The 27,783-nt window shown below is 47.4% G+C and overlaps 1 protein-coding gene across 5 annotated transcripts; it reads right to left on the bottom strand.

The window, feature by feature from the left end:
- On the bottom strand, window positions 1-27,783 carry LOC121536535 (rho guanine nucleotide exchange factor 7-like). 5 transcript variants are annotated; one of them, XM_041843892.1, is made up of 23 exons: window positions 27,125-27,783; window positions 24,391-24,474; window positions 17,192-17,276; window positions 16,916-17,043; window positions 15,683-15,884; window positions 15,329-15,417; window positions 14,837-14,931; window positions 14,223-14,318; window positions 13,679-13,801; window positions 13,242-13,380; window positions 12,949-13,008; window positions 12,441-12,587; window positions 12,137-12,223; window positions 11,772-11,850; window positions 11,483-11,646; window positions 10,432-10,653; window positions 9,253-9,346; window positions 9,018-9,107; window positions 8,434-8,616; window positions 1,602-1,704; window positions 1,030-1,084; window positions 832-873; window positions 1-643 (listed from the first exon to the last, which is right to left on the bottom strand). In XM_041843892.1, exons 1-23 carry the CDS (start codon window positions 27,287-27,289, stop codon window positions 542-544), a joined length of 2,634 nt encoding a protein of 877 aa, XP_041699826.1. In that variant the 5' UTR covers window positions 27,290-27,783; the 3' UTR covers window positions 1-541. The 5 variants fall into 5 exon arrangements, with proteins under 5 accessions (XP_041699826.1, XP_041699829.1, XP_041699828.1 ...); XM_041843894.1 differs by having other exon boundaries at window positions 552-643; window positions 750-873; window positions 27,125-27,782; XM_041843895.1 differs by lacking the exon at window positions 8,434-8,616 and having other exon boundaries at window positions 27,125-27,780.

Genomic DNA, 27,783 nt, shown 5'->3' on the forward strand with positions numbered 1-27,783 from the left:
TCCTAAAAACACATTTATTTCTCCAAAGGCTCATTCCTCAGCAGTGTTCATATTTACATCAAAACGGACCAATACCAGTCAGTACCAATCAATACTGTACCCATACCAGTCAGTACCAATACCAGTCTGTACCAATACCAGTCGGTCCATTTCTGTACAAATCCCTTCTGACCCACCGGTCAGTGACAACACAAGGTTCAACCAATAGGCAGGCCACCACGGGTCCAGGCCTTACACAGAAGACCACAACACATTAGACGATGGCAAGACATCCAAATGGGTGGATTTCATAGTAATGAAATAACAGTAGAGAAGAGGTGAAATGATGAGTTGTTTTTGTACAGTACCATTAGAGCTGTATTACTTTGCTGAGTGGGCATTTATAAACAGACAGGGAGGGAGGGAGGGAGGATACCTAGTCAGTTGTACAACTGAAATGTGTCTTGCACATTTAACCCAACCCCTCTGAATCAGAGAGGTGCGGGGAGCTGCCTTAATCAACATCCACGTCATCTGAGCCCAGGGAGCAAGAGCAGAATGGCTAGGCGCCGCTCCAGGTCCACGTTGGTTCAGGGATGGATCCACAGACATTCCTCATTATTATAGGTGGAGGCCAGGAGTTTTTCCTAACCACATGACCTGACTGGAGAAAAAAACACACAACCATGTATCTGCACGCAATCACTCAGTCATACTCATACACGTTTCTCCATCACACACTTCACTCTCACAGGCACAGACACACACACCTCATAAGTTAGTCTCGTCCCAGGTGTGGTTGTTCATACTCTTTAACACCCTCCGGATGACCTTATCCAGATCTTTCCGTACCCTCTGCTCCTCCTTCAGCGACCTCTTCATCCTCTTATTGTCCTGTTGAGGGGTCAAAGGTCAGCTTAATATCCTACAAGCATTCGGTTGGTAGTTGTACTACTTCATCCGTCATAACAGTGTCATGTCAGGTGTCGTAATGAGTTGTCATAGGCCTGTCTTAAGCCAGCATAATGGTGACACAGAGGGGACATTCACCTGTTGGAGCTCCTGTACCTCGTCCCTCAGGGCGTAAACCACATCCTCCAGGCTCCTTCAACCCAACACAGACGGTTAATACCATCCTAGAGGTGAATACATGATCATATATGTATACACACAGTACTGCACTAGTCTACACACTAACTAACACACTTAACTTAATCATCCAGAAACAGAAGCATTTTTATGAGAACACCATCTCACTGCAGCACATGATGACAGGAACTGTGAGGGGTTACCAAGATATTCAGCCCTGACCAAAAGGAAGACGGGGAGGGGGGGGGGAGTAGGAGGAGAAGGAGGAAGAAGAGGCGGATGAGTAGGAGGTGGAAAGGAGATGGGGGAGGTGTGGGAGAGGTGGGGAGTAGGGGAAGGAGGAAAAAGGAGGAAGAAGAGGAGGTGGGGTGAGGAGTAGGAGAAGGAGGAAGAAGAGGAGGAAGAGGAGGAGGAGGCGGGAGAAGAGGAGGAGAGAGAAGAGGAAGAGGAAGGGAGAAGAGGAAGAGGGAGAAGAGGAGGAGGAAAAAGAGGAGGAGGAAGAAGAGGAAGAGGAGGGAAGGTGGATGTCTTACTTCTCTCTGACCACAGTCTGTCTGTTGCTCCTGGTCTCCTCCATGATGATCTTCTCCTCTCCAGGGATGATGACCTGCAGCCCTGTGTCACTCCGCGTCGCCCCTGTTCCAGACAAACACAACACACTAGATACACTGATCTAAGGTCAGTTTGGACTTCCAACTCCTAATGGCTGAGGATAGAATTGTGGGAGAGTAAGCTGATCCTAGATCTGTGCCTAAGGGCAACTTCTACCCACAGCAGTTTGGCTAACATAAGTGACTGAGTTCCTGGTTGGTGATTGGCTACATGATAAGAAAAGCAAAACAGGACACAAACACAGGAGACTGGAGAGGCCGTGGGCTAGTTAGTCATGCACAGAACGACGAGACACAATGACAGAGGAGCCATGTTGGAGAGGAAGAACAGAAGGAGGATGAGAGAGAGGCATATCACTTCTTCATCATCCTGATCCATTCACCCCTCATTGGTTTTACCTCACCACACCACTGTCTGTTGCAGACAAAAATAAAACAACAAGAAGAATACAGTGTATATTCGTGAGAGAAAAGACACCATTTTGTTTTCACATTTCCTGTTCTAATGGTTTAGCCTAGAGTCTTGTTGACAGTGACATCCAACACAGTGAAATAAGGTGTGCTTCTGACAAAACACCCAAAATACCAACCACTAACAAAAGACAGATTTATTCACAACTCAATGATACAGTGTTTGGGACCTCTTGTCATATACGTCAGTCTGTATATATATATATACAAATATTCTGTAGGTGATGTTTGTAGGTAGGTAGGTAGGTAGATAGTTAAGATAGTTAAGTAGGTAGGTAGGTAGGTAGGTAGGTAGGTAGGTAGGTAGTTCAGATAGTTAAGTAGGTAGGTAGATAGGTAGGTAAGATAGGTAAGATAGGTAAGATAGGTACAGTGAGAAAAAAGTATTTGATCCCCTGCTGATTTTCTATGTTTGCCCACTGACAAAGAAATGATCAGTCTATAATTTTAATGGTAGGTTTATTTGAACAGTGAGAGACAGAATAACAACAAAAAAATCCAGAAAAACGCATGTCAAAAATGTTATAAATTAATTTGCATTTTAAATGAGGGAAATAAGTATTTGACCCCCTCTCAATCAGAAAGATTTCTGGCTCCCAGGTGTCTTTTATACAGGTAACGAGCTGAGATTAGGAGCACACTCTTAAAGGGAGTGCTCCTAATCTCAGCTTGTTACCTGTATAAAAGACACCTGTCCACAGAAGCAATCAATCAATCAGATTCCAAACTCTCCACCATGGCCAAGACCAAAGAGCTCTCCAAGGATGTCAGGGACAAGATTGTAGACCTACACAAGGCTGGAATGGGCTATAAGACCATCGCCAAGCAGCTTGGTGAGAAGGTGACAACAGTTGGTGCGATTATTCGCAAATGGAAGAAACACAAAATAACTGTCAATCTCCCTCGGCCTGGGGCTCCATGCAAGATCTCACCTCGTGGAGTTGCAATGATCATGAGAACGGTGAGGAATCAGCCCAGAACTACACGGGAGGATCTTGTCAATGATCTCAAGGCAGCTGGGACCATAGTCACCAAGAAAACAATTGGTAACACACTACGACGTGAAGGACTGAAATCCTGCAGCGCTCGCAAGGTCCCCCTGCTCAAGAAAGCACATATACAGGGCCGTCTGAAGTTTGCCAATGAACATCTGAATGATTCAGAGGAGAACTGGGTGAAAGTGTTGTGGTCAGATTAGACCAAAATCGAGCTCTTTGGCATCAACTCAACTCACCGTGTTTGGAGGAGGAGGAATGCTGCCTATGACCCCAAGAACACCATCCCCACCATCAAACATGGAGGTGGAAACATTATGCTTTGGGTGTGTTTTTCTGCTAAGGGGACAGGACAACTTCACCACATCAAAGGGACGATGGACGGGGCCATGTACCGTCAAATCTTGGGTGAGAACCTCCTTCCCTCAGCCAGGGCATTGAAAATGGGTCGTGGATGGGTATTCCAGCATGACAATGACCCAAAACACACGGCCAAGGCAACAAAGGAGTGGCTCAAGAAGAAGCACATTAAGGTCCTGGAGTGGCCTAGCCAGTCTCCAGACCTTAATCCCATAGAAAATCTGTGGAGGGAGCTGAAGGTTCGAGTTGCCAAATGTCAGCCTCGAAACCTTAATGACTTGGAGAAGATCTGCAAAGAGGAGTGGAACAAAATCCCTCCTGAGATGTGTGCAAACCTGGTGGCCAACTACAAGAAACGTCTGACCTCTGTGATTGCCAACAAGGGTTTTGCCACCAAGTACTAAGTCATGTTTTGCAGAGGGGTCAAATACTTATTTCCCTCATTAAAATGCAAATCAATTTATAACATTTTTGACATGCGTTTTTCTGGATTTTGTTGTTGTTATTCTGTCTCTCACTGTTCAAATAAACCTACCATTAAATGTATACACTGACTTTGTCTTTGTCAGTCGGCAAACGTACAAAATCAGCAGGGGATCAAATACTTTTTTCCCTCACTGTAGGTAGGTAGGTAGGTAGGTAGGTAGGTAGGTAGGTAGGTAGGACAGGTAGGTAGGTAGGTAGGTAGGTAGGTAGGTAGGTAGGACAGGTAGGTAAGATAGGTAGGACAGGTAGGTAGGTAGGTAAGATAGGTATGTAGGTAGGTGGTAGGTAGGTAGGTAGGTAGGTAGGTAGGACAGGTAGGTAGGACAGGTATGTAGGACAGGTAGGTAGGACAGGTAGGTAGGTAGGTAGGTAGGTAGGTAGGTAGGTAGGTAGGTAGGTAGGTAGGTAGGTAGGTAGGTAGGACAGGTAGGTAGGACATTTTGATCACAGGTGTGGGATAGGTCATATACATCATTGGAGCACACAGAGGACACAGTTTGACAAATCAGTCACTTCACCCTGCCTCTCTGTTTTTGCTTTTCTTTAGTTTTTTTCCAACCACAGAATACACTGCAGTCACATGACCTGACCAACCACAGAATACACTGCAGTCACATGACCTGACCAACCACAGAATAAACTGCAGTCACATGACCTGACCAACCATAGAATACACTGCAATCACAAAGTAGAACACACAACACGAGGACAGTCATATTCTTAGCTCAAATACTCATAGAACCACTGTTTGGCTTATTATTTTGTTCCATTGGCATCCAGTATGTACAAAAAGGAGACCATTTATTTTAGTTCATGTTCATCTGTGTTGATGAATAAGTATGTCACATATGACCGCTCCCACAAGACTAGGTTTCTCTTTTGGTTGACACTTCCTCAACGCTTACATTATAGATTTACACTATGGATGAGCAGTACTGTACAGGGACACTTAATATCTATGGCAAGCGTAATAACTAGGCTACATCATCCACACAGTGATGTTATACACACACTGGGGTGGTAGGCTGGTAAGAGGGGGTACAGAAACGCAACTGTTCATAGTTAACACATTTCAATGCTCTACCACAGAGGTTGTGCACAAATGAATCCCAACAACACATGCTCAATGCCCAGTATAAACGTTGATACCATTTCACCATCACGTAGAAAGAGATTGACTGTATGTTCCACGAATCAGTTGTAAAACATTCACATACACAGTGAAATAAACATAATAAAAATCACATACATTATACAAAATAATTTAGGTAAAATAAACAAATAATTTGTAGAAATATATAAACAACAAATCCATTTATTCCATATATTGTTAGAATAACTCTGGAGAGAGAGGACTGATTTGAAGTGGACAGTAAACCTGGCCCAGTTTTTCAAAAGTGATGTATCCATAATTCGGCTATCGGATAGGTTAAATGCATAGAAACAGAATGAATAGAACAGGTGTCCCTATTCATGTCAATGATTAATCCGTTCTACTCATTCTCTTTCTATGCATTTAATCCAATCCAATAGCCCAAATCCAGATAACATTTGAAAAACCTGGCCCTGGGAATTCTTACCGTGGCATAAGGAAATACTTTTTCAGGAAAACAGTTATTCTTAACGCATGATAATGTGGTGAAGGACACAAACAAAGGTTTCCTACTTGGGATATAGAAACTGGACCTGCCAGGCTTGTGCCTTTGCTTAGGGCCTAGAGTTGTACCTGGTCATGTGACGTGATCAGGAATAACTCCTGGTCCTACATGACGCTGCCTACAGTTGAGTTTTAAACATAGATTTGTGCCCTAGAATACAGAGGCTTGACTGTTCAATATAAACCACTGAAATATAATTTCATCAAGGCCCTTTGAGTAACATGAGCAGTAATTCATTTGGATTTCTTAGGATACTTAAAAACGGACTTCTATGTTGGCTTGTGGGCAGTAGGGTCACTTATACAAACTCTAAATATAAATACTCAAGTCTGACGCTCCGTCTTAGAGAGGATCTGCATGCATGCTAAAGACAAGTCTCTTGGCTTTTGAGAATATCATTGTTTAGCTGTTGAAGGAATATTGACTTTAAAAGTACTGCATCTTGGATTGGGGTCAAATCTGATGATAAGAGTGTAAATCGTCCCCCTGGGAATGAACAATGCATGCTGTTTATAGTGGAACAGGAACCTCATATGCTATATAATACCAATATCATAGAAATACTATTGTTGATGCTGTATTTGTTTGGCATGCTGTGTCCTGTGTGTGAAATACTGCAGGGGGGGTACTGCAACAGGGGCAAGAGCCTTAAGAAAGTCATAGCAATAACAAAAATATATAAATACATTGGATGTCATAAGGAAATGGCAACGGTCACCACAACATTTGCATGCTACTGTAATACAGTGCATTCGGAAAGTATTCAGACCCCTTGACTTCTTCCACATTTTGGTACGTTACAGCTTATTCTAAAATTGATTACATCGTTTTTTTCCCCTCATCAATCTACACACAATACCCCATAATGACAAAGCAAAAGCAGGATTTAGATTTTTTTTGCAAATAATAATAAATAAACTGACATATCACATTTACATAGTATTCAGACCCTTTACTCAGTACTTTGTTGAAGCACATTTGGCAGCGATTAAAGCCTTGAGTCTTCTTGGGTATGATGCTACAAGCTTGGCACACCTGTATTTGGGAGTTTCTCCCATTCTTCTCTGCAGATCCTCTCAAGCTCTGTCAGGTTGGATGGGGAGCGTTGCTGCACAGCTATTTTCAGGTCTCTCCAGAGATGTTCGATTGGGTTCAAGTCCAGGCTCTCGCTGGGCCACTCAAGGACATTCAGAGACTTGTCCAGAAGCCACTCCTGCATTGTCTTGGCTGTGTGCTTAGGGTCGTTGTCCTGTTGGAAGGTGAACCTTCGCCCCAGTCTGAGGTCCTGAGCACTCTGGAGAAGATTTTCATCAAGGATCTCCCTGTACTTTGTTCCGTTCATCTTTCCCTCGATCCTGACTAGTCTCCCAGTCCCTACCGCTGAAAAACATCCCCACAGCATGATGCTGCCACCACCATGCTTCACCGTAGGGATGGTGCCAGGTTTCCTCCAGACATGACACTTGGCATTCAGGCCAAAGAGTTCAATCTTGGTTTCATCAGACCAGAGAATCTTGTTTCTCATGGTCTGAGAGTCTTTAGGTGCCAAGCGGGCTGTCATGTGCCTTTTACTGAGGAGTGACTTCCGTCTGGCCACTCTACCATAAAGGCCTGATTGGTGGACTGCTGCAGAGATGGTTGTCCTTCTGGAAGATTCTCCCATCTCCACAGAGGAACTCTAGAGCTCTGTCAGAGTGACCATCGGGTTCTTGGTCACCTCCCTGACCTCCCCACAATTGCTTAGTTAGGCCGGGCGGCCAGCTCTAGGAAGTGTCTTGGTGGTTCCAAACTTCTTCCATTTAAGAATGATGGAGGCCACTGTGTTCTTGGGGACATTCAATGCTGCAGAAATGTTTTGGTAACCTTCCCCAGATCTGTGCCTCGACACAATCCTGTCTCAGAGCTCTACGGACAATTCCTTCGACCTCATGGCTTGGTTTTTGCTCTGACATGCACTGTTAACTGTGGGACCTTATTTAGACAGGTGTGTGCCTTTCCAAATCATGTCCAATCAATTTAATTTACCACAGGTGGACTCCAATCAACTTGTAGAAACATCTCAAGAATGATCAATGGAAACAGGATGCATCTGAGCTCAATTTCGAGTCTCATAGCAAAGGGTCTGAATACGTATGTAAATAAGGTATTTCTGTTTTTCATTTTAAATACATTTTCAAAAATTTCTAAAAACCTGTTTTCACTTTGTCATTATGGTGTATTGTGTGTAGATTGATGAGGAAAATGTTTTATTTAATCCATTTAAGAATAAGTCTGTAACGTAACAAAATGTGGAAAAGGTCAAGGGGTCTGAATACTTTCTGAAGGCACTGTATATGTGGAAGCAGGAGCTAGGTTAGAGAACATATATATATGGTCAATAGAATACATTCCTTCCTGAATCATATCTGAATATCAGACACACAGAGAGTCCCTACCTGCACCCCACCCCCCTCCCCAGAAACTGCCCAACACAAGCTACCTGGCAACTACGGAAAGAGAGTCAAGGTAACAGGTAGGTTTTCAAACAAAGAGAGGACAATAAATAAAAAAGAACCAAAACAAATAAATAATAACTAAAAAATGTATACAATTACATAATTAAAAATAAATTAAATAAATAAACGTAACAACTCTTAAAAATCAGTTTGTTTTCCTCTAAAGCACAGGTTAAGAGGTAAATGTGCTGTACGGTGCTGTGCTGTGTTGTATAGCGCGGTATGGTAGGGTACAGTACGACCACGCTAGTTCTGGGGGTTTAGTTCTGGTGAGAGATGCAGCTCTTACGCGACACTGAGCCCATCCTGTAACTGTGGGCCGTCCACACAGAGTCGTAGTCAGAGTCCTCCGACAGGTCTGAGCCAGTCAAGTCAGGCCGTGACACGCTGCTACGGTGGCCCGGAGAGTCCACACTGGACCGGTCCACGTCCCCCAGCACATGGTTGTGCATCAGGTCAGTGCCCTGCCAGGCTAATGGGGGTGGTGTACAAACGCATTGGGGAGGAGGGGGGTGCAAACAATGTGGATGATGAAGGCAAACCATAACCAATGAGGAGTGGATGGAGAGGGAGGAAGGATGTATTAAATCAGAATAATAAGATGTAATCATAGTAATAAAATGGAAGCGAGGGAATAACCCCAATAAACAAAAATAAAATGAGCAACAAACGTCAACAGAAGATTGAAGGAGTGAGGAGTGAAGAGAGAGAGACAGAAGAGAGAGAGACTGTTAGAAAGAGAATTAATAACTAATGGCAGGTTTAAGAATAGCATTGGACTACTGATCCAAGAATGACAACACGACCTGACATCAACAAGTGTGTGTGTGTGTGTGTGTGTGTGTGTGTGTGTGTGTGCGCGTGTGTTCTTACTGGAGTTGAGGGTTTGTCTGGTCTTGGCGCTGGTACAGTAGGCTTCTATCACCTTCAGGATCTGAGCATCTTCCTCTAGAGCAACTGTACCTGGGGACGAGATGAGAGAAGGGGTTAGAACAGTGTGTACACACACACACACACACACACACACACACACACACACACACAGACACACACAGACACACAGACACACACAGACACAGACAGACACTGACACACAGAGTGAACATACTCTTCCTCAGGGCAGACTCCTCTTCTGACTGTTTCCTCTCTGGCTTACGTTTGGGAAGAAGCTTCTTCACACTCTTAGGACTCTTACTGAGGTCCTGGAGACAGAGATGGAGAGAAGGAGAGAGAGGGAGGTAGAGATGGAGAGAAGGAGAGAGAGAGAGGTAGAGATGGAGAGAAGGAGAGAGAGGGAGGTAGAGATGGAGAGAAGGAGGTAGAGATGGAGAGAAGGAGAGGGGGGGAGGTAGAGATGGAGAGAAGGAGAGAGAGGGAGGTAGAGATGGAGAGAAGGAGAGAGAGGGAGGTAGAGATGGAGAGAAGGAGAGAGAGGGAGGTAGAGATGGAGAGAAGGAGAGAGAGGGAGGTAGAGATGGAGAGAAGGAGAGAGAGGGAGGTAGAGATGGAGAGAAAGAGAGAGAGGGAGGTAGAGATGGAGAGAAGGAGAGAGAGGGAGGTAGAGATGGAGAGAAGGAGAGAGAGGGAGGTAGAGATGGAGAGAAGGAGAGAGGGAGGTAGAGATGGAGAGAAGGAGAGAGAGGGAGGTAGAGATGGAGAGAAGGAGAGAGAGGGAGGTAGAGATGGAGAGAAGGAGAGAGAGGGAGGTAGAGATGGAGAGAAGGAGAGAGAGGGAGGTAGAGATGGAGAGAAGGAGAGAGAGGGAGGTAGAGATGGAGAGAAGGAGAGAGAGGGAGGTAGAGATGGAGAGAAGGAGAGAGAGGGAGGTAGAGATGGAGAGAAGGAGAGAGAGGGAGGTAGAGATGGAGAGAAGGAGAGAGAGGGAGGTAGAGATGGAGAGAAGGAGAGAGAGGGAGGTAGAGATGGAGAGAAGGAGAGAGAGGGAGGTAGAGATGGAGAGAAGGAGAGAGAGGGAGGTAGAGAGAGAGAAAGAGAGGGGGGGAGGTAGAGAGAGAGAGAAAGAGAGGGGGGGAGGTAGAGAGAGAGAGAGAGAAAGAGAGGGGGAGGTAGAGAGAGAGAGAGAAAGAGAGTGGGGGAGGTAGAGAGAGAGAGAAAGAGAGAGGGGGAGGTAGAGAGAGTGAGGGATGGGAATGAACAACACAAACAAGCAATGACACCCAAACCTCACCTAACCTCACCCAAACACATAACAACTTCTATTAATGCCATCACACACACACACATCCCCTATCCCCATCCACACACATCCACACACATTCTCCCCTACCTCCTTGTAGCAGAGTGCTGCAGAGGGCCTGAGGGGGGGTGCGGGGCGCAGGCAGCTGAGGCTCCAGGGTTTGGGGGTGTTGGGGGGCTCCAGGGGCCCCCACATCATGGTGCTGTGTGGAGCCCCGTGGGAGGAGGGGTGGGGCAGGGTGTGGTAGGCTGGGGCCACCGTCATCGCACGGCTCTCCGCATGACGGGACGGAGTCAGAGGGTGGGAGGGCAACTGATGGAGGGAAGGAGGGAGGGTAAGAGGGAGTAGGGAGGAGGGAGGGAGGGTAGGAGGGAGGAGGGAGGGAGGGAGGGAGGGTAGGAGGTAGGAGGGAGGGAGGGAGGGAGGGAGGGTAGGAGGGAGGAGGGAGGGAGGGAGGGTAGGAGGTAGGAGGGAGGAGGGAGGAGGGAGGGGTAGGAGGGAGGAGGGAGGGAGGGAGGGTAGGAGGTAGGAGGGAGGAGGGAGGAGGGAGGAGGGAGGAGGGAGGGTAGGAGGGAGGAGGGAGGGAGGGTAGGAGGTAGGAGGGAGGGTAGGAGGGAGGAGGGAGGGAGGGAGGGAGGGTAGGAGGGAGGAGGGAGGAAGGGAGGGAGGGTAGGAGGTAGGAGGGAGGAGGGAGGGAGGAGGAGGGAGGGAGGGAGGGTAGGAGGGAGGAGGGAGGGAGGGAGGGAGGGAGGGTAGGAGGTAGGAGGGAGGGAGGAAGGGAGGGTAGGAGGTAGGAGGTAGGAGGGAGGAGGGAGGAGGGAGGAGGGAGGAGGGAGGAGGGAGGAGGGAGGAGGGAGGAGGGAGGGTAGGAGGGAGGAGGGAGGGAGGGTAGGAGGTAGGAGGGAGGGTAGGAGGGAGGAGGGAGGGAGGGAGGGAGGGAGGGTAGGAGGTAGGAGGGAGGGAGGAGGGAGGGTAGGAGGGAGGAGGGAGGGAGGAGGGAGGGTAGGAGGTAGGAGGAGAAAAAGGAGAGGATGTAAAAAGAGGAGAAAAGAGAGATTAGATTAGTTTGATGAAATTCTAATGTATTTCACAGAGCTTGGAGATTCACACGCAGCACCAATTCACTCTGTGTGTTACTGACCGTGTGGCTGGGAACAGCGAGGGGTTTTTGGCAGGGAACAGTGAGGGGTTTTTGGCTGGGGACGGTGGCCGTGGTTTGTCTAGTCTGACGGGTCAGATGGTCCACCCAGTCCTGCAGGTCCTGCTGGTTGTTACACACCACCTGAATATGCTCAAATAGACTGCCTGGAGAACACACAATACAAACACACATTACACACACAAATTATACACACACACATTAGACACACACACATTATACACACATTAATGTAAGTTTTAAATACACCACAGTACCACAGTAGTCTTACCAGAAAGCTCAAATGAGTTTTTGTGGGCCTCACTGTCCTCTAGCGTGGTCACAGTCATACCAGCCAATGGCAGCTTCCCCTGTAGACAAGAGGCCATCATCAACATCTGAACCCACACTATAAATGGTGGTCCATCAACACTGTGTCTTATTCATTAAGGAACACCGTAGCAAAAATGTGTGTTTCTTATTGGACAAGTTCATGTACTGTAGTCCCTTCCATGTTTCAGTCCATTTTCTTCCATTTGGTGCCAAAATTAATATTTACATTTACATTTTAGTCATTTAGCAGACGCTCTTATCCAGAGCGACTTACAGTTAAACCCTGGTATAGTAGACTAAGGGGTTAGGGGTCAGGGGTCATACCTGGAATATAAAGCCACTCATCCTGGGAGTGGCAGACAGCATGAGGAGGACATGAGGGAAGAGCATGAGGTAGCGCTCACATTTCTCCTAAAGAGAGAGAGAGAGACAGGGGGAGAGAGAGAGAGAGAGGGGGGGGGAGAGACAGGGGAGAGAGAGAGACAGGGGGAAAGAGAGAGAGAGAGAGAGAGAGAGAGAGAGAGAGAGAGGGGGGGGGGGGAGAAGCCACTGTTAATAGTGTTTTACTCATGTACATTAGTTAATATTATAATGTTACAGTGAGGTTGTTGTTAGGTTTTCCTCTGACCTCTGCTCCAGGGCTTTTAACCAGAGCCTGACTCATGTAGAGGACAGAGCCCAGTGTTCTGATGTCGTCTCCCTCCCACAGCCTAATGGGCTCAGTCACAATCTGCAGCTCCAGCTCCTTCCTCTTCCTCACCTCCTGGCACTGGGCCTGTCGCCATGCAAACACCATTAGCACCACATCACAGATTGCCATAGGAACAGCATTAGCACCACATACTTCCATGACCACAGAAACAATGCAACAATGTGCATCCATAGATACATTTACATTTGACATTTTAGTCATTTAGCAGACGCTCTTATCCAGAGCGACTTACAGTTAGTGAGTAAATACAGTTTTATACTTTTTCATACTGCCTATGTGTGTACAAGTGATGCATGCTCATATCATTACAGTGTACCATAATATGTTGACTCATGACTCACACGTCACTGCTTGATACACAGCATGTGCTGCTAATGAGGTAACCATGGAAACAAGAGGCGATGTTCGTATGGATGTGACTCACCGAGAAGCTCTTGAATGTTGTCATACACTTCTGGATGTCTGGCCGGTCAGGGTGACTCTCCTACAGGAAGCACAGCAGAGAGCAGTTATACAGCTGTACACACACACACACACACCACTATTAGTGAATGATGGCATCCTCTTACACATAAGACACGCACACATACTGTACATCATGATCATTCTATTACGAACACACACCTACACGTGGCGCACACACACACACACACACACACACACACACACACACACACACACACACACACACACACACACACACACACACACACCTACCTCCATGTGTCTCTCCAGTTCCTTCAGTAGTGTGGGGTATTTGTCCAGCCTCATGAAAGGTTTACTGAGGCCTGTGGTCAGGGTCAGGATACCTGGACTACTGGCTCCCTTCCCCTCCATAAACTCCCCCAGCTCCTCACTGGAGAGAGGGGGGAGGGGGGTGGAACAGAGGAGAGAGATAGGGGGGAGAGAGGAGAGAGAGGGGGGAGAGAGGAGAGAGAGAGGGGGGAGAGGAGTGAGAGAGAGAGGGGAGAGAGGAGATAGAGGGGGGCAGGAGAGAGCAGAGAGAGCGAGAGGAGGGGGAGAGAGGAGGGGGGGGGGGGATATTTTAGGTCTAATTATAGCCTCTACACTACCTGCTTGTTTAACAATACATCCTTGTTGTATAGTAGGGATGCTATAACATCAGTTTCATGCTACATAAGGTCTAGGTTTACCTGTGCTGGGTGAGCACGTTGACTGCCGAGGGGTGGTTGGAGCAGTAACCCACGTAGAGAGCCTTCATCTGGGGCATGAGGTTCAGGAAGAAGCCCCCTACCTTCTGCTGGCTCTCTGGAAGTCTGCACATGGGAAAACATACATAAGATGTATGTCTCTGTAGCACAACTACGACAAGCTAGTGTCCTCTGTAGCTCAGCTGGTAGAGCACGGCGCTTGTAACGCCAGGGTAGTGGGTTCAATCCCCGGGACCACCCATACACAAAAATGTATGCACGCATGACTGTAAGTCGCTTTGGATAAAAGCGTCTGCTAAATGGCATATTATTATTATTATAAGCTGACTGAATCGAGGACCACTGTAGTACCACAACCAACCACTAGATGTCCCTATATCCTTTATTTACCTCAAAAGGAAACTGCCGTGAAATATCCCATGTAGCAGCAGGACAGATTGGATTGGATTAAACCAGCAGTGACAGGATCTTTCTCTGATCCCTGTGATGCTGATTGGTGGAAAGGTATGTGAGGGGCGGGACTTACTTGGTGCACTCATCCAGTGATTGGACAAGCATCTGCTGGAAGGTGCTGATCTCCTCCAGGTTCCCCAGGATCAGATACACATCTGTACTGCTCAGTCTGGAGAGAGAGAGGAGAGGGGGAGAGGAGAGGAGAGGAGCGGGGGAGAGGAGAGGAGAGGGGGGAGAGGAGGAGGAGAGGGGGGAGAGGAGGAGGAGAGGGGAAGAGGATAGGGGCAGAGGAGAAGAGAGGGGAGAGAGGGGGAGGCGAGCGGGAGGGGAGAAGAGATGGGAGAGAGGAGGAGGAGGGGAGAAGAGGGAGGAGGAGGAGGAGGAGGAAGAGGAGGAAGAGGAGGAAGAGGAGGAGAGGGGGAGAGGAGGAGGAAAGGGGGATAGGAGGAGGAAAGGGGGAGAGAAGGAGATGGGGAGGGGGTGGAGAGAGAAAGAGAGAGGGGGGAGGATGAGAGGAGAGGAAGGAGTGAAGGGAGAGGGGAGGGGGAGGAAAGAGAGACAGGGGAGAGAGAGCATGAGTTTTGGAATGAGTCCAGTAGATCCAATCCAACCAGTGGCCATATGTCATCATCCAGACTAACAGACGTAGTGAGGTTGGTTGAATACAGTACTACTAGTGCAGCGTACTTCTCTGTGCTCTGGAGATATCGCAGGTAGTTGGTCAGAAGGCTCTGGAGGTCCTTGGAATATTCTGTCTCTGTTTCTAAAATGTTCTGCAGCACCTGCGGGGGGAGAGAGAGAGAGGAGAGAGAGAGAGAGAGAGAGAGAGAGAGAGAGAGAGAGAGAGAGAGAGAGAGAGAGAGAGAGAGAGAGAGAGAATGGCGGGAGAGTGTGTCTTTGTAACTCTGAACACTTTCACTCCCTCTGACCCCTAACCCCTCACCCCTCACCCTTGACCTCCCATTGGCCCAGGGCCTCCAGCCTCTAAACACAGGCTCTCTGACAGGCCTAGCGAGAGAGAGAGAGAGAGAGAGAGAGAGAGAGAGAGAGAGAGAGAGAGAGAGAGAGAGAGAGAGAGAGAGAGAGAGAGAGAGAGAGAGAGAGAGAGAGAGAGAGAGAGAGAGAGAGAGAGAGAGAGAGAGAGAGAGAGAGAGAGAGAGAGCGATGGCCAGGTCGTACCAGGTTGTAATAGATCTTGCTGATGGCTGTAGTGTCAAAGCCTTTTGGGGGACTCTTCAGGGTCCCAGATTTGGGAGACACTTGTTTGTCTGAGAGAGAGAGGGGGAGAAAAAGAGAGAGTAGAGAGAGAGAGAGAGTAGAGAGAGTAGAGGGAGTAGAGAGAGTAGAGAGAGAGAGAGAATAGAGAGAGAGAGAGAGAGAGAGAGAGAGAGAGAGAGAGAGAGAGAGAGAGAGAGAGAGAGAGAGAGAGAAAGGGAGAAATTAGTTATTTCTCCCCATCAGACACCATCCTTTTCCATAATCTCCTTTCTGATATTATGTGAGGACTTGCAGGACTACAAAAGGGACACCTACCACAGCCTTTAATCTCACGGACATAGTTGCTAGGGAACCAGCCGGTCTTGCCGTTGAGGTTCCCCTCCCACCAGCCGCCCTCCTCCTGGCGTGTAACGATGATGACATCACTCTTGTTGAAGGACAGCTCGTCCTCATTGGTCTGCTCAAAGTTGAAGCGAGCCTTGACCAATAGCTGCGTCCCGCTGCCCTCAGACATGTCCTATAGGGGAGGTAGAGAGGTGAGGAGGGGAGAGGGGTAGAGAGGGGGAGGAGAGTGGAATGTAAAGAAGTAAAGAGGGGAGGAAAGAGAGGGGAAGGGGAGGTAGAGAGGGGGAGGAGGGAGGTAGAGAGGGGAAGGGGTGGTAGAGAGGGGGGAGGAGGGAGGTAGAGAGGGGAAGGGGTGGTAGAGAGGGGGAGGAGGGAGGTAGAGAGGGGAAGGGGAGGTAGAGAGGGGGAGGAGGGAGGTAGAGAGGGGAAGGGGAGGTAGAGAGGGGGAGGGGGGAGGTAGAGAGGGGGAGGGAGGTAGAGAGGGGAGGGGAGGTAGAGAGGGGGAGGAGGGAGGTAGAGAGGAGGTGGGTTGAGAGGGGAGGTGAGGTAGAGAGGGGAGGTGAGGTAGAGAGGGGGGAGGGAGGTAGAGAGGGGGAGGAGGGAGGTAGAGAGGGGGAGGTGAGGTAGAGAGGGGAGGGGAGGTAGAGGGGAGGGGGAGGTAGAGAGGGGAGGGAGGTAGAGAGGGAAGGGAGGTAGAGAGTGGGAGGAGAGGTAGAGAGGGGAGAGAGGTAGAGGGGGGAGGGAGGTAGAGAGGGGGGAGGAGGGAGGTAGAGAGGGGGAGGTGAGGTAGAGAGGGGAAGGGGAGGGGGGGGGGGGTAGAGAGGGGAAGGGGAGGTAGAGAGGGGGAGGAGGGAGGTAGAGAGGGGGAGGTGAGGTAGAGAGGGGAAGGGGAGGTAGAGAGGGGGAGGGGAGGTAGAGAAGGGGAGGGGAGGTAGAGAGGGGAGGTGAGGAATGCTATTGGGAAGGGAGCTAGAAAGGGTAGGCTGAAGCCTCAGTAAGGCCTCAGTTAGGGCTTGAATCCTGACTATGATAAGCCCACACAAATCTCCATTTGACATAGATGCACTTTGAGATACAGACGTTTTAGAAGTTGGGCTTCAGCACTAAGGCCGGTGTGTGTGTGTGGTGTGTGGTGTGTGTGTGTGTGTGTGTGTGTGTGTGTGTGTGTGTGGTGTGTGTGTGGTGCGTGCGTGCGTGTCTCACCAGGCTGCGGTTCAGAAGCAGCTTGGAGGATCGGCCCAATGATGACTGGGAGGCCAGAGACTCAAACGACTTGATCCGATGGGTCGACGAGTGATGGGCACACACACTGTCACTGCCCACTCCAATGTCTAGGGATAAAGTATAAAGCCGTTACACACACACACACACACACACACACACACACACACAGAAAATAGAATGGTTATACACACACACGCACACTCACAAGGGCTGCACACATGCACACAAACACACACACAGACACTTTAGACTAACCTGCAGTCAATTTGTTGAGAGCCACCAGACTGCTGAGTATCTTGGAGAAGTTCAGTCCTAGGAGCATATCGCTGGGCTCAAACGGCTGGGAGACGAGAGAAAGACGGGTCAGTGTGTGTGTGTGTGTGTGTGTGTGTGTGTGCACATCATTCCTGTGTGTGACATGGTGTTAGTGCCAAAGCTAAAATACGTGGAGCCAAAAAGTCCGCGGAAAACCCATTTCCCCCAAATGACTCAATTGGACAGCACTGTAGCCAGGTCACACACTGCCTGCCAAGTCCATAAACAAAACTCACTAACACAGAAGTAAAGACAATAACCCAGCAGCGTACAGACAACGCTCTTCACAAACTACTGTAAACTACAGTCAAGGGGTTGTTGTACTGTGGAAAGTGGCAGGTGAGCATAAATCTCTGTGCAGCACAAGAAGAGGTAGCTGACTGCAGTTGAGTAGATAGATTGGAGTTACCGTGCCTGTGGAGTGAATGTGATTATTGTAGTTTCATTTTCTCCCTGTAAACAATCTGTTAATGTGCGTCATTCTCACCCTTTCCACCCTCTATCTACCCCTCCCTCCATCTCTACCACCCTCCCTCCATCTCTACCACCCTCCCTCCATCTCTACCACCCTCCCTCCATCTCTACCACCCTCCTCCATCTCTACCACCCTCCCTCCATCTCTACCACCCTCCCTCCATCTCTACCACCCTCCCCCCTCCACCACCCTCCCTCCATCTCTACCACCCTCCTCTCCACCCTCCTCCATCTCTACCACCCTCCCTCCATCTCTACCACCCTCCCTCCATCTCTACCACCCTCCCTCCATCTCTACCACCCTCCCTCCATCTCTACCACCCTCCCTCCATCTCTACCACCCTCCCTCCATCTCTACCACCCTCCCTCCATCTCTACCACCCTCCCTCCATCTCTACCACCCTCCCTCCATCTCTACCACCCTCCCTCCATCTCTCCCTCCCTCCCTCATCTCCCCCCTCCCTCCCTCCCACCCTCCCTCCATCTCTCCCTCCCTCTCCCCCTCCCTCCCTCCCTCCCTCCATCTTTCCCTCCTTCCAGCTCCATCTCTCCCTCCATCTCCATCTCATACACACATTCAATGGTTTTGAGAGGGTTTAGGAGGTCAAATAATACATGCAGAAAAAAAGTGAAAAGTGACATCACAATGTGATCTATGCTCCAAAGTAGTTCATTGAAACAACATGTCGACCATTAGGGCTTAATAAGAAGTGAAAGCGTAAGGACTAGATTCTCTGTGGCCCTTCCTTCCTTCCTTACATAAGGCCAGACCAGACCTGACACGGTAGACGAAGGCAGAGTCCCACTACATGGCTTTCACTTATCCAGAATATCAGATCAGATCAGATCAGTGACCACTCCAAGGGAGAGAGGAAGGGTAAAATGAAGGGTGCGTTTCAAAAGTATTCTAACTGGATCGATGACTACAGGGGGCGTAGGAACTCTTAGGGTCACTTCCTGTGGTCAACAGGTCAGGGGTCAGCTAACAGCTGTGTGTGACATGGCTCCAACCAGTCTGACTGACCTCAAAATAAGCTGTCCGAAGGAAACAACATTAACATGTACACACACACACACACCAAGCAATATACAACCATCTGCCAAACAGAGTCATTGGAAGCTGGTCAGGAGACTCAGGACTTGAGCTAGCATACCCACATACAGTTGAAGTCGGAAGTTTACATACACTTAGGTTGGAGTCATTAAAACTTGTTTTTCAACCACTCCACAATGTCTTGTTAACAAACTATAGTTTTGGCAAGTCGGTTAGGACATCTACTTTGTGCATGACACAAGTAATCTTTCCAACAATTGTTTACAGACAGATTATTTCACTTATAATTCACTGTATCACAATTCCAGTGGGTCAGAAGTTTACATACACTAAGTTGACTGTGCCTTTAAACAGCTTGGAAAATTCCAGAAAATAATGTCATGGCATTAGAAGCTTCTGATAGGCTAATTGACATCATTTGAGTCAATTGGAGGTGTACCTGTGGATGTATTTCAAGGCCTACCTTCAAACTTAGTTCCTCTTTGATTGACATCATGGAAAAATCTAAAGAAATCAGCCAAGACCTCAGAAAAATAATTTGTAGACCTCCACAAGTCTGGTTCATCCTTGGGAGCAATTTCCAAATGCCCGAAGTTACCACGTTCATCTGTACAAACAATAGTACGCAAGTATAAACACCATGGGACCACGCAGCCGTCATACCGCTCAGGAAGGAGACGTGTTCTGTCTCCTAGAGATGAACGTACTTTGGTGCGAAAAGTGCAAATCAATCCCAGAACAACAGCAAAGGACCTTGTGAAGATGCTGGAGGAAACAGGTACAAAAGTATCTATATCCACAGTCAAATGAGTCCTATATCGACATAATCTGAAAGGCCGCTCAGCAAGGAAGAAGCCACTGCTCCAAAACTGCCTTAAAAAAGCCCAACTACGATTTACAACTGCACATGGGGACAAAGATCGTACTTTTTTGAGAAATGTCCCCTGGTCTGATGAAACAAAAATAGAACTGTTTGGCCATAATGACCATCGTTATGTTTGGAGGAAAAAGGGGGGCGCTTGCAAGCCGAAGAACACCATCCCAACCGTGAAGCACGGGGGTGGCAGCATCATGCTGTGGGGGTGCTTTGCTGCAGGAGGGACTGGTGCACTTCACAAAATAGATGGCATCATGAGGAAGGAAAATTATGTGGATATATTGAAGCAACATCACAAGACATCAGTCAGGAAGTTAAATTCTTGGTCGCAAATGGGTCTTCCAAATGGACAATGACCCCAAGCATACTTCCAAAGTTGTTACAAAATGGCTTAAGGACAACAAAGTCAAGGTATTGGAGTGGCCATCACAAAGCCCTGACCTCAATCCTATAGAATATTTGTGGGCAGAACTGAAAAAGCATGTGTGAGCAAGGAGACCTACAAACCTGACTCAGTTACAACAGCTCTGTCAGGAGAAATGGGCCAAAATTCACCCAACTTATTGTGGGAAGCTTGTGGAAGGCTACCCGAAACGTTTGACCCAAGTTAAACAATTTAAAGGCAATGCTACCAAATACTAATTGAGCGTATGTAAACTTCTGACCCACTGGGAATGTGATGAAAGAAATAAAAGCTGAAATAAATCATTCTCTCTACTATTATTCTGACATTTCACATTCTTAAAATAAAGTGGTGATCTAATTGATCTAAGACAGGGAATTGTTACTAGGATTAAATGTCAGGAATTGGGGGCAGTGCAAATAGTCCGGGTAGCCATTTGATTAGCTGTTTAGGAGTCTTATGGATTGGGGGTTGAAGCTCTTAAGAAGCCTTTTGGACCTAGACTTGGTGCTCCGGTACCGCTTGCCGTGCGGTAGCAGAGAGAACAGTCTATGACTAGGGTGAATGGAGTCTTTGACAATTTATAGGGCCTTCCTCTGACACCACCTGGTATAGAGGTCCTGGATGGCAGGTAGCTTGGCCCCAGTGATGTACTGGGCCGTACGCACTACCCTCTGTAGTGCCTTGCGGTCGGAGGCCGAGCAGTTGCCATACCAGGCAGTGATGCAACCAGTCAGGATGCTCTCGATGGTGCAGCTGTATAACTTTTTGAGGATCTGAGGATCAATGCCAAATCTTTTCAGTCTCCTGAGGGGGAAAAGGCTTTGTCGTGCCATCTTCACGACTGCCTTGGTGTGTTTGGACCGTGATAGTTTGTTGGTGATGTGGACACCAAGGAAGTTGAAGCTCTCAACCTGCTCCGCTACAGCCCCGTCGATGAGAACGGGGGCGTGTTCAGTCCTCCATTTCCTGTAGTCTACAATCATCTCCTTTGTCTTGATCATGTTGAGGGAGAGGCTGTTATCCTGGCACCACACTGCCAGGACTCTGACCTCCTCCCTATAGGCTGTCTCATCATTGTCTGTGATCAGGCCTACCACTGTTGTGTCGTCGGCAAACGTAATGATGGTGTTGGAGTCGTGCCTGGCCATGCAGTCATGGGTGAACAGGGAGTACAGGAGGGGACTAAGCATGCACCCCTGAAGGGCCCCCATGTTGAGGATTAGCTTGGCAGATGTGTTGTTACCTACCCTTACCACCGTCAGGAAGTCCAGGATCCAGTTGCAGTGGAAGTGTTTAGTACCAGGGTCCTTAGCTTAGTGATGAGCTTTGAGGGCACTATGGTGTTGAACGCTGAGCTGTAGTCAATGAATAGCATTCTCACGTAGGTGTTCCTCTTGTCCAGGTGAAAAGGGCAGTGTGGAGTGCAATAGAGATTGCATCATCTGTGGATCTGTTGAGGTGGTATGCAAAATAGAGTGGGTCTAGGGTTCTGGGATAATGGTGTTGATATGAGCCATGACCAGCCTTTCAAAGCACTTAATGGCTACAGACGTGAGTACTACAGGTCTGTAGTCATTTAGGCAGGTTACCTTAGTGTTCTTGGGCACAGGGACTATGGTGGTCTGCTTGAAACATGTTGGTATTACAGACTCAGTCAGGGACAGGTTGAAAATGTCAGTGAAGACACTTGCCAGGTGGTCAGCGCACGCTCGGAGTACACATCCTGGTAATCCGTCTGGCCCTCTGGCCTTGTGAATGTTGACCTGTTTAAAGGTCTTACTCACATCGGCTACGGAGAGCGTGATCACACAGTCGTCCGGAACATCTGACGCTCTCATGCATGCTTCAGTGTTGCTTGCCTCGAAGCGAGCATAGAAGTAATTTATCTCGTCTGGTAGGCTTGTGTCACTTGGCAGCTCGCGACTGTGCTTCCCTTTCTGTAATAGTTTGCAAGCCCTGCCACATCCGACAAGCATCGGAGACGGTGTAGTACAATTCAATCTTGTCCTGTATTGACGCTTTGCCTGTTTGATGGTTCGTTGGAGGGCATAGCGGGATTTCTTATAAGCGTCCAATGCCTTGGATTGTGGCAGATGTACCCTTTAGCTCAGTGCGGATGTTGCCTGTAATCCATGGCTTCTGGTTGAGGTATTTACGTACGGTCACTGTGGGGACGACGTCATCGATGCACTTATTGATGAAGCCAGTGAATGATGTGGTGTACTCCTCAATGCCATCGGGAAGAATCCCGGAACATATTCCAGTCTGTGCTATCAAAACAGTCCTGTAGCTTAGCATCTGTGTCATCTGACCACTTCTTTATTGACCGAGTCAATGGTGCTTCCTGCTTTAGTTTTTGCTTGTAAGCAGGAATCAGGAGGATAGAATTATGGTCAGATTTGCCAAATGGAGGGCGAGGGAGAGCTTTGTACAAGTATTTTTGTGTGGAGTAAAGGTGGTCTAGAGTTTCTTTTCCTCTGGTTGCACATTTTACATGCTGGTAGAAATGAGGTAAAACGGATTTAAGTTTCCCTGCATTAAAGTCCCCGGCCACTAGGAGCGACGCCTGTTTGCTTATGGCCTTATACAGCTCATTGAGTGTGGTCTTAGTGCCAGCACTAATCCTGCTCCTCCATGTTACACAAACACGCAACAAACTCCTCTCCGCTCCTCTCCTCTCCTCCCCTCTCCTCTTCCCCTCCTCTCCTCGCTTAAGCAGCTTATAGGGAAACATGGTTACAGTATGAGGGCTGCTGTGAGGAGTTCAAGGTCTGCCTGTCTGAGTGCCAGTATGAGGGCTGCTGTGAGGAGTTCAAGGTCTGCCTGTCTGCCTGCCTGCCTCCCTGTCTGCCTGCCTGCCTGAAGGAGTGGACAAGTGCACACCTGGGAGGCTTATCACAGAAACATCCCAAGATTCAGAGGGAGTGAGACGAGCAGTCCATTTGTCAGTGATTGGAATCAGTCCAAACTCAAACATTAATATTTATGTGCTTGACCAGTGTTTCTCAATCCTGGTCCTGGGGACCCAAAAGGTTGCACATTTTTGTTTTTGCCCTAGCTCTCAGACACCTGATTCAATTAAGCAACTCATCAAGCCTTTGATTATTTGAATCAGGTGTGTTAGTGCTAGGGCAGAAAACCAAACTGTACCAGGACCAGGATTGAGAAACGCTTAGCATCTCTATTACAGTGTTATTCTGTCTCAATGTTTGCTGTCATAATGCGTCAGTGATAAGCCAATTCAAATGATTACTTTTTAAAATCAATAATACCTATTCCAAAAGGAGTGCCTTGGTCTTTAGGCGAGGGATGAATGCCTTCGTAAATTCAAGATACAACCCAACCCATAGCCATTATTTTGCACTGATGATCATTAGAAAACTCTTATCTGAGGAGAGGCTTTGTATTGACATTCAACACCAAGCACAAGTAAGCCACTAACAAAATGATAATCGGACCCCTTTATTCTACAGTGCCCTCTGTCTATTTCTTTCCCTCTCCTTCTGCAGTCTCAGTGGGGAAAGGCAATGATGAGGATGAACACTGAGCTGTATTGTCCAGACTGGGGGGTTCAATTACTCCTCTATGCAATGACACAGTACCAAACTGTATGTGAGTGTGTGTGTTTGTTTGTGTCCTCAGCTTGCTCTAGATAGCCATTGCCCTCTAACCACAGATCTAGAATCAGATCGTTCAACCCTAATCATTATTGTCAAAGTCTCTGTGATATAATAATGGACACTGACAGCATTGGGTGCTGATGTACGAGAAAATACCAAAACATCCCAATAAGAACTCATGAGGGAGACTGAAGACTTCCTATACGGGCCAATAGATAGTGAATTTGAAGACCACACATTCTGACAACAACTAGGAGAATCCTCGGGATGGATTCATTGACCAAGCATAATTCTCGTTGCGGGTATCTGGATAACTAGCTCGTGTTTGAAAATCAAGAATGGGGGACAAAAGAGCAACGCCACGCACGTAGGCTTGTGGACAGGGAAGAAAGACACCGATTTACATAATGGAAAGGCATCAGTCTGATAGCCCGATTATCAAAATGTATCACTTAACTACAAACTATCTGTGCTTGAAGCCTACTTACAATAATGTTACATTGTTACAGTTTTAAACGTTGACGTCAGAGAATTGCAACACGATTGTTTCAATGTTACGATTGTGGATGGGCAATTTCAGTGCAGGCGACAAACAGCGCAGCTTCATACCCGGCCGTGGGTGATTGTTCTAGGCTCGCAGTCCAGCCTCCTCCAACTGTCAGTATCCCCCATTGTTTAATGTTGTGTTTGGAGTGTTTGTGAACTTACCTCGACGCGAAACAAAGTGCAACCTTTGAGAAACTCCTTTATGTTGCTCAAGCGGTCTCCGTCGTTCTTCGGTTCTTGGTAGATCTGGGAGAACAGAAATGCACATGAGAAACACGAATTTCGATCCCCCCACCCCCCCAAAAAAAGTATCTTCTTCTCATAGCCTAGCTTCTACGCAGGTTTGAAGCTCTAGAGTCTTATGCGCTTTTTGAATTAGATGAGAAGCCCACATTCCCTCTTCTTGGCTTGCTTCTACAATAGGCCAGCTACAAAATACAAATCCTCTAGCAGGGAAGTAGGCATTGGATTGAGGGAAATGACGTTGGCGAATGGGAGCTCAGTGAGCTTTCAACAATACACAGCATGAGTGAGGGCATGACGCTGGCGACTCCTCTGTGAACACAGAGGCGGGATGGATAAAATAGCCTATAGAAGAACGGGTGGGAAATAAATAAGTGAAACTAACCACACTTTCAATGTGAATGGATGTAATACATCCTATGAATCTAGAAGTAGATCCGACGTCACTCCTTATTACCAGTCTATAACCATATGGCTACATGAACTGCCATGAGATATAATCCCAAACAAAATATAGCAATACTGAAACGTTGTACATATAGATCTAATACCAGAGTAATGACCTAGGCCTGTAATAGTCTAGTCCATGCAGTTACAGAATATAATAGTATACAATAGAATAGAATAGAACAGAATACAATATAACCAAAGAACAGAATATAAAATAATATAATTTAAAAGAACAGAATATAATATAATATAACCAAACAGAACAGAATAGAATATAACCAAACAGAATATAATAGAATATAACCAAACAGAATATAATAGAATATAACCAAACAGAACAGAATAGAATATAACCAAACATAATATATTAAAATATAACCAAACAGAACATAATAGAATAGAATAGGATATAACCAAACAGAACAGAATAGAAAATAATAGAATTTAGCAACTTAATTTTTTCCTAGAGGGTGGACTTAATAATAATAATAATAATAATAATAATACATGGGACTTATATAGCGCTTTTCATGGACCCAAAGTCACTTTACAATTATAGAAATTAAAAAGAAAAACAACAAAACAGGAGTCAAAACAAAACATCAGACTAAACAAGACATGAATAAAGAGAGGGGTGGGCTCAAAGAAACAAAAGAGTGTGATGTATCAGTGTATGGGGAGGGGAGGGTTGGGATTTGGATATGAACCCGGTTTAGTGTAAGGGGTAGGGTAAAGGGTAGGGTAAGGGTTAGGGTTAGGGTAAGGGGTAGGGTAAGGGGTAGGGTAAGGGTAGGGTAATGGTTAGGGTAAGGGGTAGGGTAAGGGTTAGGGTAAGGGTAAGGGTTTGAGTAAGGGTAAGGGGTAGGGTAAGGGGTAGGGTAAGGGTAAGGGTAAGGGTAAGGGTAAGGGTAAGGGTAAGGGTAAGGGTTAGGGGTAGGGTAAGGGTTAGGGTAAGGGGTAGGGTAAGGGGTAGGGTAAGGGTTAGGGTAAGGGTAAGGGTTAGGGTAAGGGGTAGGGTAAGGGTTAGGGTAAGGGTAAGGGTTAGGGTAAGGGGTAGGGTAAGGGGTAGGGTAAGGGTTAGGGTAAGGGGTAGGTGCTACTTTTGTTCTCACTGTTTGATATTTTCTTAGAAAACAGAACACTGCATATCACTCTTTCCCCTCCTCTGTACCTGTGGTGAATACCTCATCACCAGGTGACCATCAGGGGCAGATTTCAATAATATATCTATCGGACCATAAGAACAGAATCAATGGTTGGTCTGAACCCTGTTAGATTAGGCTATAGGTGATATTCTCCTATAAGGTGATGGAAGTGTCTCTCTCTCTCAGATGTGGCCACTGTTCAGACAGCCCTAGGCTAGTCTGTTTGTTGTCAGATAGCCATTTAGTGGCCCAGGGAACGCCCAACCTGTCCAATCCGTATCAAGCCACAAATTATTTAGGCTACACGATATAGTACAAGGCTGTACTGAGTGGGGGGTTTGGTGTTGACAGACATACATTACAAATACAGCACTGTTTCTTTAAGTGTGGATAGGGTCGCTGTCTGTGCGCTTTTGCTTTCAATGGAGGCCGCTCTTGTGGTTTCTGTCTACCCTCATCCCCAGCTGTTCATCCGGATCATATGTTTCACTGTCAAACATACATATTACTAGGCCTATAGCTCATGTACATTAACGTAATGCCGCGTATAGCTCATGTACATTAACGTAATGCCGCGTAATGCGATTTGGATTCCAATCTCACAACGCATCTGTAGCCTATCTGTGGCCTTTTCTGTTGTCTGTCTCCCCCCCAAAAAAATCCATAGGCTACACCACTCCCAAACCATAGAGCTCATCAAAATATTAGTTTGTTTGTCAACAAAAAAAACGTTTGTCTGAAGAATCTACAAAGGCTACTGATAATTTGCGCACAGATAGATCGTGACTCGCATCAGCCACAGCGAACGGTCTGGTCTGTCTGTCTGTTGGTACTATAGCCTATCACACGCGTAAGTGTACTGATATATGTGCCACCATTTGGTACTGTTTTAGGGACAATAACCCAAGCTCTCGTGACCCACAAAATCATCTCTTCGTGGACCAGTGTGCAAAGAAAAGCGAGATAACGAACCGCGTCATGTCACGGTTCACGGCGGCATAGACGCGCGGATGAGGCAGGAGGGAAGAGGGGAAGACAAACGGCAGTTCTGCCCTTACTTTGTCAGTGGAGCCCGGGCTCAGTCTCTCCAGCAGTCTGCACAAGACCACCCCATCTTTGAGGGAGGTCTGGAGAAATGCCTCGGGATCCGAAATGTTCTTTTTCGGTGATTCCAGCACCCCGAGTGTGATAAGCCAAGTGACCGTCTGCTCTGCCGAATTCATGGCCTCAGTCGCTGAGAAAAATCAAACGAAGCGGCGTGGTTTTGCTTGCGTATTTCAATATCTACCCCTGGTACACAATCATCCGGGGTGTTAAAACAAAAACATTATCCTTCCATGCAAGCGTGCTTTGAGGGGGGACGGCCACAACGAAAGATCTCTCCTTCCTTTCCCTTCTCTATCGGGTGGATGCAGGTGACGCTGGGCTTGTGGAAATCCAGCCGGTCTGGTTTCTTATGTGTTCGGTCTTGTTTTTCTCCTCCAGCCTGGCACGCTGTCAGATGCAGTTCGCTGTGATGCGTTCGAGCAGCAGACTGCATGCATAGTCCTACATGCGCATCGCTGCCGCCAGCACAGCCACTCATCCGGCAGCGAATGACATCACAGCAACAAGAAAACAAGAAGTCCAACCAGTTGTCTGTGACATGAATACCTCTGCATGGCTTTGCATAGCCTCCGCATAATCCCTTTATCACAATGTAGATGTAACAGTCTTG

Source organism: Coregonus clupeaformis, chromosome 23, assembly GCF_020615455.1.
Source record: "Coregonus clupeaformis isolate EN_2021a chromosome 23, ASM2061545v1, whole genome shotgun sequence".
Taxonomy (NCBI): Eukaryota; Metazoa; Chordata; class Actinopteri; order Salmoniformes; family Salmonidae; genus Coregonus; species Coregonus clupeaformis.